The following is an 11,016-nucleotide window of genomic DNA, read 5'->3' as shown; positions in this document are numbered from 1 at the left end:
TTGATGGGGCGACACCACACATCTTGTGTGCATCTCTCAAAACTACCTTGAAGCGCGCAAGTCTTCATGAAGCGCCTTCTCGGTATTTATATCAATTGCCCAACCCCTAGGGTTAGCAACTTTCCTATTATACAACAAATAGGAATTGGGAGATTAACAATTGTACAACTCCTAGGGTTGACAATTTTCCTATTATACAACAAATAGGAAAGTTTCTCTCCATGATCCCATCTTGAATCTTCCATTCAAGATGTTCATCCAGCTCAACAACCGCCACTTGGCTTGTCCAAGTCGGCCTTATGCTTTTGTACTGAAACTCTTCAATTCAGCTTCTTGTACTTCAGATCGAGTTTCCTATGTCAAACAGAAATGCCAAAGCTCAGAGGCGGAACTCATGAAGCCTCACGCCCAAAATTGACCCTAGATTACAAAAGAGGAATGAGAATAGACATAGATGAGGAAGTTACGTGAAGCAATATTACATCACTGTCTCTTGTTTATCAACTCAGTTACAAAAAGAAGCAAGGAAGATAAAAAGAAAGAGAGTACTCTTCCCCCTTTTCTTTGTCCTGTATATATACACATTCACAACCGCTCTCTATGGCTCTCATGTAATGAAATGTACAAAAACAAAAAATCAGTTCTTGAGGATCATTGCCTCCATCTTTCTCTTCCTCGCTGCGTGTTTTAGTTTCTCCAGTGCCACAAGCCCTACCTGTCTCACCCTCTCTCTCGATAATCCTATCCTGCAATTTGTCAGGAAACAGTTTAAAGATCCATCTTGATGATATTTTCCCATGGGTCAAGAGGCTTAAGATTGAATACTATATATATAGTATACCTTTTGCTTATGTCTTCCCATGTGAGACATTCTTTGTCTAGACCATAGTATAATCGAATGATCTCCCTTTCCCGTTCTCCGAGAGTTCCATTTATAAGCTTGCTCACTTCCTCCTGCAAATTTTATCATCAACATGCTCAAATTTCAGTGTTCACTAAGTATAGCTTAAGCTTCATTAATTATAGATTTAAAAAAAAAACTTGTAGCTTCACTTGTGACATTTCTATTTTTTTTGTTTTTACCTTGAGTGCCCACTCATCATACCCGTACCACGGATTGTTCTCCAAACGATTATCCGCAATGTACTGAAAATTATTGAAAAACAAACCAGCCAAATGTTATATACTGGAGAGGAGAGACTGCAGGGAAACATAATGGAAGGTGATACAAGAACACTGTTGTTTTGGTTTTTAAGAGAAACAAAACTTACACTGTGATGAGTTTCTCCAGGGAGACCGTTCAAAGAAGGAAATGCATCTCTATCTAGAGAAAATATTTTGCTTACAGCCTGCATTTTGCAAGTGCAAGAGCATGAACACAAATATTCGCATGGGACCCTTTGAATCAGAATTAGTTTTTATTTTTATTTTTTTATTACCTCTGTTGCATTTCTAACTTTCTTCTGAGACATGTTTAGAGACTCTGCAATCCTCTGGAAAGAAAAATTACTTTACACAATGTAGACAGGAGGAGAAACCAAAACTATTCGAATGTTAATAATACACTTACATCAATGGAGGGTGTGATTCCTTTCTCCTGAAGTCTAAGCTTTGCATTTCGGATTAGACCGAGCCTTTCATGAAGGTGAGTAGGTAACCTCAAGGTTCTTGAGTTGTCCACTAATGCTCTTGAGACACCCTTTTAGAGAAATTTGAAACAAAAGAGTCAGCTTTTACATTTTAACGTATCATACTGGCAAGCAAAAGACATCAAGCATATTAGCTGAAAGGCGACTGTTCTCACCTGCCGAATCCACCAATACACATAAGTTGAAATTCTGAAACCCTTGGAAGAATCGAATTTCTCTATTCCCCGTAATAGTCCGATAAGACCACCCTTTCATATAGTAGAGAAACAAAAAAAAATCTTTATAATAGAAAAAGTTGATGAAATGCTATAACAAAAGAAGAGTGCACTTGGAAATTACCTGAACAAGGTCAGACATTTCTGCTCCCATATTATCGTAACGCTGAGCAATAGACAGAACCAAACGCACATTGCTCATAGCCAACCTTTCTCTAGCTAGATGACATTCCATCAACCACGCCTGCAGCTCGGCCCGAGATATCTTCAAGGATATGGCAAGCTGTTCATCAGAAGGCTCACAGCCTAATCTATCCTTCAATCTAATTAAATGTGTTTTCACCAGACAATAATTTTAGTCTTCTTCTAATTAGTAATGAATACATTCAGTTCAACTCTTTGCTATGTGTAGTAGTATGTAACTTTACCTTGACTTATGATCATCAAGACGCAGACCAGACTTGATTTTCTTGGACAAGCGAACCACTTCCGAGTGGCTAAGCACATCTTCACTTATTACACCTTTCACATAACCTCTCACACGGTTGTGTTGGAACAAGTCTGAACTCATCACTGATCTGACTTGGTTTCCTCTAGAAACTGCTTTAGCATTACCCATTATATTAGTTTTCTTCTTAGCACCAATTCTCCTTTGACGAGCTGAAATCCCTGAACAGGTGATAACCGGAATCTTCTTCTTCCGGATAGTCCTCTTCCCCGAGGAGGATTCATGACTTGCCTTGTCAAACGAAAGATTCCAACTTTTCTCTAACATAGACTTCTGTAGCAGTAAAAGTGCTTCAACAGAATGGCCAATTAGTAGATCATCATCATCATAACAGTCCTCTTCCTCTTCCAATTCCTTATCAGTTGCAGTAGGTACCCATGGCTGTTCAGTAGAAGCAACATCTACACTCTCTGTCAACGCCTTGGCAGATTGTGTGTGACGATTCGATGAGGGAAAACTCGGACTATAGTTCGATGATGACGCCTTTTTCGCAGTTATCCCACTTTTTGTTGAAGCAATATGATATTGTGATGAACAATGATCATTTACAGATAAAAACTTGTCAGTAACATCTGAGTGATAAAACGATGAACTCAACAGTCTTTTCCCAGTGTTGAGTCCTATCACAGCTGCAGTAGCCATCATACAACACTCAATTCATTAACAAAGGCTCTTTCAAGATTGTCTTCTGCTAACAAAAAAACATAAAAGAAAAATACTTCAGATTTCATAACCAAACACAATCTCATGAGGTTTATTTTCAGAATTCCAGACAAGAATTGAGAACAATTTTCTTGGTTTTTTTTTTTTTGTTTTTCAGATTTTCAGACATAATATTGAAAATTACAAAATATTTAATAACGTTATCCACCAAACGGAATTGTATTTTTTTTTATTCTAGTTGTTAGCACCAAGCCAAATCATCACTACGCAAATTTGACTAATCAATCTAAACCCAATCGAGACCACAAAGAAACCCAAATTATGAAGAAGAAGAAGAAGAAGATATCATTCAAAATCAAATTTGCATCTACGGATAGGTTTCAAAGACACGGGCGGATTTGAGTTCGATCGATTGGAGAATTTGGATATGAAAGAATCACCTGTAACTGGATATCTCCTTGAGAGCAAACCCAATTTGGCAAAGCTAATAACGCACCTGAAAGTGTTGTCGAGAGGTGCAAGAGAGTGTGTGTGGCACAGACGAAGCGAGAATGTATGTGTGTTTTTTTTTTCTTCTTGTTTCTCAGTTTTATTTTTATCCAAGAGTTTTTTTTGGTGGCCAAATTTAAACCACCATGCAGAAAATAAAATAGGTAAATATAATATAGTTTCAACAATTGAAAAAGTTTAAATTATAGTGAAAAATATGACAATTAGGAGAGGATATATATAAAAAATAAAGAGATATGGAAAGAGGAGATGGGATTGGTGGAAGCAGATACTGGCTCCATGTTTTTTGTGGTACTCAGCTTACTTCTCTTGTTTCGCTTTCGCGGCCTTCTCTCTCCCATTTACATTTTTTTCACTATTTATTTATTTATTTTTTTTTATGATTATGTTAATTATTTATAACTAACAACTATTTTGCAAAAAAAATTGCTGTTACAAAAAAATTGTTTAGATTATAAATTTCGTAAGATTATTTTTAATGTTCTTTTTTTTAATTTCTTTTTTGGTAGGAGAGGAAGGCAAAATCTTCCACCATTTATTAAAAAAGTACACAACTGCATTCTATTTTGTATTTTGACATCAACCTTTTATGTTTTAAAATAACATTTTGATGAATATTGTTTCATTTGTTCTTAAATAAAATTTAATGAAATACTAATTTTCATATTTTTAAAAAATAAACTTTTTTGAATATTTACAAGTTTTCTTTATTTTGCAACAGAGTTAATTATGAGATAAGCATTTATTTTGAAGAGTATTGTTTAATTAGAATTTTTTGTCCATGATTACAAATATAGACATTTATTTTAATGTTGAGAAGACAATTTTGTCCTTAATTTTTTTTCTCAATTTAGCGAACATGTGTAGTGAAGATGAGATCCGGTAGAGAGTGGTGGCAATGATGAAATCCGGCGACCAAGGTGGTGGTTACGATGATGAGATTTGGTGAAAGGAGATGGTGGTGAAAATGGTGAGATTCCTTAAACAAAATAATGGTGGTGATGATGAAATCAGGTGAAAGTGATGGTGGTAAAGATGATGAGATCCAGTGAACGAGATGGTGACGACGATGAGATCCGGTGAACGAGAGAGGGGTGGCGAAGATGAGATCCGGTGGTCGGGTGGTGGTGGTGGGGAAGTTTTGCGTTTTGGTCAGAGAAGGAAATATTATAAATTCTAATTTGATAATTGTTTGTGATTGGATCCCTTGGGTTCACAAGATACTATCCCCTTAGGGTTTAGATTCCTTCATCCAAATAAAGATATATCGAATCCATTGAAGCCATAGTATTTACGGGAGAAGAAGCAAGGGTTTTCATCGGCCAAAGGGGAAGAAAGAAGAAGACACAGAAAAGAGGGCTAAAATTGTATTTTTGATTTGCCCAAAAATGCCTAAAACCGATAGTATGGAAAAAATGCCCAATTTAAAAGTTTTAGAAGAATAAATGCCCATTTAGACAATAACCCCTTTTCCAACATTTAGATCATTAAAATGAACAACAGCAAAAAAATGAAAAAAAAAATATATTAAGGGAAAAAAATAAAGTGGTGAGCAAACAAGGTTCACAAATTCATATAGGATGGCTGTTGGTAGCCGATGGAAAAGCCATATGTAAAGGGAGCTATTGGTTCAATGGAAATGAGCTGCGAAAGAATAAATAACTTGGAAAACTTTTCATAGAAATCGTCGAGATTCATTTTTGAAATCAAAATTAATTTTTAAAAAAATATAAGCCAAATATCACTCTCTGGCCTTAGACTCGTGAGCAAGATATCAATCTCTGGCAGCAGCCAAAAAGCTTTGACGTTGTTGTTAATTTCACTCAACTCAAGTCTGCAGCGGCAATGAGATGGCATGCAGAACATTCTACTCAAGAAGGAGAAATTACACACCCATCTGATGCAAAGGCGTGGAAACACTTTCAATCGGTATATCCTGACTTTGCTCAAGAGTGTAGGAATGTTTATCTTGGGTTGTGTACAAATGGTTTTAGTCCATTTGGTATGTCCGAGAGACAATATTCATTATGGCCTGTTATATTGACGCCATACAATCTTCCTCCAGATATGTGTATGCAAAGTGAATTTCCGTTCTTGAGTATTTTGGTACCAGGTCCAAAGTATCTGAAGCGAGCTCTAGATATCTTCTTGCAACCTCTGATTCATGAGCTCAAGCAATTATGGTATGAAGGTGTTCAGACGTTCGATTCGTCGAGAAAAGAAATTTCAATATGTGGGCAGTGCTAATGTGGACGATTAGTGACTTCTCTGCGTACGGAATGTTATTTGGGTGGACAACACATGGAAGATTATCATGTCCTTATTGTATGGATCGTAGAGAGGCATTTAGGTTAAAGTATGGGCGAAAACCTTGTTGGTTTGATTGTCATCGTCGGTTTCTTCCATTGCATCATCCGTACCGGAAGAACAAGAAGTTGTTTAGAAAGAACAAAGTTGTGCGTGTTCCTCCACCAACTTATGTCTCTGGAAATGATTTGTTTGAGCAGATTGATTACTATGGCGCTCAAGAAACATGTAAACGTGGGGAAACTATCATACACCAGCAAACATGCCAGATGGATATGGAAGCTCTCACAATTGGCACAAACAGAGTATTTTTTGGGAGCTTCCATATTGGAAAGATCTTCTATTGCGGCGCAACCTTGACGTCATGCACATCGTTACGCTTCTGAATGTGCAGGGTAAAACAAAAGATAGCAGGAGATCTAGGTTGGATTTGGCAGAAATGTGCGCAATGATCGGTTTACATCTTACAAGAGATGGGAAATTACCAGTACCCCAATTTCGATTGTCAGCAGAGGCTAAGAAGGTGTTGTTCGAGTGGGTTAAATCTGAAGTGAAGTTTCCAGATGGATTTGTCTCTAAGTTTTCAAGATGTGTAGAGCAAGGCCAAAAATTTTCAGGTATGAAGAGCTACGATTGTCATGTCTTCATGCAACGGCTACTACCATTTGTATTTCTTGAGGTCTTGCCAACACACGTTCATGAAGTTATTGCAGGTATATAAGTATAGAATGATATATATATATAATTATCTATTTATATTTATATATTGATATATATACTTATTTAATTAATTCACCCATGAATTGGTTTGTAGGTATAGGAGTTTTTTTCCGGGACTTATGCACTAGAACATTGACCACTGATGGCATAGAGCAGTGACGAGATAATATTCCAGTGTTAATTTGTAACTTGGAGAAAATATTTCCCCCTGCTTTTTTAGACGTGATGGAACATTTTCCAATCCATCTACCACATGAAGCTGATCTTGGTGGGCCAGTGCAATTTTGCTGGATGTATCCTTTTGAGCGGTTTATGAAATCTCTTAAAAGAAAGGCCAAAAATCTTGCTAGAGTTAAGGGGTCGATAGTCGCCGGGAGTTTAACCGTGGAAACGTCTCACTTCACATCATACTACTTTAGCCCCACCGTGAGAACCAAGAAAACACGTACTCGACGATATGATGACGGAGGCGGTGCACCTACATATAATGTTCCTGATGTTCCAGATATCTTTGCTCAGATAGGAAGACTTGCTGGAAAGTTAAAGGAACTTTGGTAGGAAGATCATAGCTATTGTCGAGCAGGTCACAATTACATCTTGAAGAATCTAGATTATGTTCAACCTTTTGAAAGGTATTCTTTTTTAAAGACTAAAATTAATTCTATTCTCTAAGATAACGAACTAATAAATCTCTATTTTCTTAGACTTTTTGATATGCAGATTCGTGAAGCATATCCTAATTTAGAAGAATCTGACTATGAGGCTTGCAAAGAGCGGGATTTCGCTAATTGGTTAAAATACTATGTAAGGATATATATGAAACAAATTTAAACTATATATGTATTAGAGTTTAAAATTTAAATAAACTTATAGTCTAAATATCTTATTTGTTTATATAGGTTCAAAATGGATGTGGAAATGAACCCTTGCCTCTTTGGTTGCATGAGCTCGTTCAAGAACCAAGAGCGAAGATCACTACTGCTCTGGTGTACTTTACTCGCAGTTATACTTTTCATATGTACGCACACGGAAGCCGCAAAGCTACAACAAATTATGGAATCTATGTACAAGCTGGTGATAGTGATTTCTACGACGTTTTGCAACAAATATTAGAAGTTGATTATCTAGGCCTTTTGAACTTGAGATGCGTACGTTTCAAGTGTAACTGGTATGATCCATCGGCCCGAGGCTTGCAAGTAAATAATTGGGGAGTTGTCGATGTGAATGCAAACAGATCATACCCCAAATTTGATCCTTTCATCCTAGCATCAGAAGCACAACAAGTGAACTTTCTGCCCTATCCTCGTTTAAGGCCAAGACTTGAAATGTGGTTATCAGTCATTAAAGTTAATCCTCGAGGTCGTATAATCGGGTTAGTTGATGATCAAGTCGTGTTGCAACAAGAAAGAGTCGGTGAAATTTCCATTCCAAACATGTCAACAGAAGATGTTATCCACATTGATCCACAAAACAAGCAAATTGAAGATGTTGATGATGTTTCTGAAGAAGAGGGTGAATTAGATGAATTCGAAGAGTTTGATGATGGAGAAGATTCTAATGATGATAATATAATTTCTAGTAGTTCAGAAAATGAATCTGATTGACCAATTGTAGTTTTTGTTGTTTTTTTAATAAAAAAGTAGATATTTGCGTTGGAATTGCGAGGGATGCTTTCATGGTCTCGCAAGGTGGTCGTAAGTCCCTGGCAAAAGACTATACCCTAAACATTATTTGCGAGGGATTTACGACTTTATCCTAACCCTAAACATTTAAATATTGCGAGGGATTTACGAGTCCTTTGCTAGGTCTTCACAGAGTGACTTGCGAGGGAATAGCTGCTAGTTTTCGCAAATACGTCGTTACTCCCTCGCAAAGCTTATAACCTAAACACTAGATGCTCAAACCCTAAGCTTTTCCACATTGCAATGGATTATTGTGTGTCAATGTGGATGACATCTTTTATTGATATGTTTGTAATAGAAATTTGATGCTCAAACCCTAAGCTTTTGCACTAGATCCTCAAACCCTAAGCTTACACCCTAAACCCTAAAGTATGTTGATGATGAATTTGAAAAAAAGCTTGAATAGAAGAATTTGGAGTATCTGATGATGGAGGAGAATTCAATGATAATAAAGTAATTTCTAATAGTTAAAAAGATGAATCTGATTGCGCAATTGTGGTTTTTCTTATTTTTTCAAAAAATATTTATCAATTTGCGAGGGATTTGCATTAGAATAGCGAGGGAACGCTTGAAATGTCTCGCAAAGTCATGGTTAATCCCTGGCAAAACCTATACATTAAATGTATTTTGCGAGGGACTAACGACCACAACCTAAACTCCAAACATTTAAATATTGCGAGGGATTTGCGAGGAACCTAGTTAATCCCTCGCAAAGTCGAAAACCCTAAAACCAAAAGGAGGACTCGCTAATCCCTCGCACATTTAATTGTGTGTGAGGGAAATGCGGGAGACCCTAGGTAATTCCTCGCAAAATTGTAAACCCTGCACACAACTTGAGTCTAGCTTATCCCTCGCAAAAGCTTTTGATTTTGTTATGTATAAACCCTAATTTGGTTTTAATTTCGATTTTGATCTATGCATGTTACTAATTACTAATTGGAATTTCGATTTTCTTTTCTTATAGATGTTTGGAGGCAACGATTACACAAGATTTCTTTCGGAACAAGGTTTAGCCTCTCCCAGTGCTTCTAATCGTCGCGGTCCCTCCGGTTCTAACAACTCAAACCCCGGTTCTCACAATAACCGCCGTGCAGCCAACCCCTGCCTGTGACGCCTCCTTCTAATAATACGCCTTCACCATCTCTTTCGCATGGTGGCACTGAGGCGAACCCTGACATTCCTGCATCTCAACCTGTGCATTCCTCCTCTACAGTCATGTCCCAACGTCTCAACAACCTGGACGATCTGGTTTAACTAAAATAGATCCTCGCCGACCTCTAGGAACTTTGTGGTAAGTTTTTTTTATATGTTTTTAATTTGTAATATAATTAAAAATTTGTATTTCCATGGATTCTAAAATATGTATTTCTTTTGAAGATTTGACCAAGACTCCTGTGTTGCTGAAACTGACTATTTTGTGGTGGTGGTGAATGATGTATGGAATGATGACTTATGAATGAATGGATGTTAGGGTGTTTCAATTCCCCTTATGCAATTGTAGTATAAGAGGTGTCAATCCAATCTGAGTGTTTGTGAACAATCAAGATGTGCATATGAGTCTAAGTCAAGCCAGATGTAAAGGATGTTTGTCACTAACAATCCTATGATGAAATGGAAAGTGCAGAAAGTAAAACTACAAGAACTAGGAGCTAAATGCAAATGGAACAGAGTGATTATGACAAACAGAAATAGAAACTATGGAAATGCAAGTATTGAACTAATGCAAGGTAAGTAATGAACAGGATACTAAATGAATGCAACAGAAATGCAACTAGGGTGAAACAGGACAAACACAAATCATAAACACAAGTTCTGGGTTGGAACTCGAGCAAGCACTCGATCGAGTGCTGATCGAGTGCAGGGTCGAGCTGGACAAATACGCAAAACAGAGCAACACAAGAAAAACAGAGCAATACCAAAACGAATCAAACAACGATCAAACAACAGGATTTAAGCTAAGAAATTAATAAACAAGGAAGGTCTTGAGGAGGGATTCATGGGCTGGACTATGATTGAGGTCATCTAACTTGGTCAACAAATCTCAAACAACTTGAGCTAATCTCTAGACATATATTTCTAAGACATGTTTAATCCACTCTCATGGCAAGAAACAATCAAACTCATGCATCTCTAGACTTGTTCTCACAAAGTAAAGAATCTACACAAGCAGGCATTAAGCAATATGTCAAAAATCAAACAAGACTTCTAATCTCTTAGCAAGCCTAATGATAATCTCTAGATCTAGCCTTATCTATGCTCCTTAGACATTGGTGTGATGCTAAGAGGCTTGAAATCAGATCCTACCCTCTCAGATATAGGATCAGCATTAAGAACATCTAGCCTAGAAGAGATCTACAACAATCAAGCTTGACCAAATCAAACAAACCTCAAACACAACCCAGCCTAACCCATCCTCAAGATCCTAAGCAACTACTCACAAGCATACATGATGAACATCAAAATCATAAACCCAGAAAATACTGAAACTTGCATCATTAGAAAGATAAATCAAAGATCTACAATATTGAAGAAAGAACCAAACTCAAATTCTCAATATTAAAAAAGTTATGAAACCAACAATATTGAAGAATTTAGTCTTTTTCTCCTTTTAAAAGAAGTACAAGATCTAAAAAAATAAAAGTGCAAAAGGAATAATTCTAAAAAAAGTAAAAACTAGGTTTTAGACTCTCTAAAAAGCTGGACTCCTTTGGTGGCTGCAGGTACAAGCCCTTATATAGAAAATGTAGTGGAAGCCCTAAAAA

General features: G+C 36.8%; 2 protein-coding genes across 3 annotated transcripts; one reads left to right on the top strand and one right to left on the bottom strand.

Annotated features, from left to right (window-relative positions):
- LOC104750254 (RNA polymerase sigma factor sigA) lies at nucleotides 613-3,707 on the bottom strand. Of its 2 annotated transcripts, none has more exons than XM_010472028.2 (10): nucleotides 3,532-3,707; nucleotides 2,293-3,060; nucleotides 1,989-2,187; nucleotides 1,805-1,897; nucleotides 1,571-1,699; nucleotides 1,440-1,493; nucleotides 1,272-1,349; nucleotides 1,084-1,146; nucleotides 842-954; nucleotides 613-746 (listed from the first exon to the last, which is right to left on the bottom strand). In XM_010472028.2, the coding sequence occupies exons 2-10, from the start codon at nucleotides 3,015-3,017 to the stop codon at nucleotides 638-640; spliced, it is 1,563 nt and encodes a 520-aa protein (XP_010470330.1). In that variant the 5' UTR covers nucleotides 3,018-3,060; nucleotides 3,532-3,707; the 3' UTR covers nucleotides 613-637. The 2 variants fall into 2 exon arrangements, with proteins under 2 accessions (XP_010470330.1, XP_010470329.1); XM_010472027.2 differs by having other exon boundaries at nucleotides 3,476-3,706.
- Nucleotides 5,391-8,176, top strand: LOC104753537. The gene is made up of 6 exons (XM_010475779.1): nucleotides 5,391-5,665; nucleotides 5,737-6,157; nucleotides 6,247-6,565; nucleotides 6,793-7,111; nucleotides 7,277-7,376; nucleotides 7,472-8,176. Exons 1-6 carry the CDS (start codon nucleotides 5,391-5,393, stop codon nucleotides 8,174-8,176), a joined length of 2,139 nt encoding a protein of 712 aa, XP_010474081.1.

This window comes from Camelina sativa, chromosome 16 (assembly GCF_000633955.1).
Source record: "Camelina sativa cultivar DH55 chromosome 16, Cs, whole genome shotgun sequence".
Classification (NCBI taxonomy): domain Eukaryota; kingdom Viridiplantae; phylum Streptophyta; class Magnoliopsida; order Brassicales; family Brassicaceae; genus Camelina; species Camelina sativa.
This window is presented reverse-complemented; position numbering and strand designations above follow the sequence as displayed.

Bases quoted from the DNA above. Each gene is read 5' to 3' on its own strand.
- LOC104753537 (XM_010475779.1), top strand. From the start codon at position 5,391: ATGAGATGGCATGCAGAACATTCTACTCAAGAAGGAGAAATTACACAC. The intron at 6,566-6,792 runs GTATATAAGTAT...CTGCTTTTTTAG, and splicing joins CGTTCATGAAGTTATTGCAG to ACGTGATGGAACATTTTCCA. The intron at 7,112-7,276 runs GTTAAAGGAACT...CTATTTTCTTAG, and splicing joins ATAGGAAGACTTGCTGGAAA to ACTTTTTGATATGCAGATTC.
- LOC104750254 (XM_010472028.2), bottom strand. From the start codon at position 3,017: ATGATGGCTACTGCAGCTGTGATAGGACTCAACACTGGGAAAAGACTG. The intron at 1,898-1,988 runs GTAATTTCCAAG...ACTATATGAAAG, and splicing joins AAATGTCTGACCTTGTTCAG to GGTGGTCTTATCGGACTATT. The intron at 1,494-1,570 runs GTAAGTGTATTA...TTTTCTTTCCAG, and splicing joins GAATCACACCCTCCATTGAT to AGGATTGCAGAGTCTCTAAA.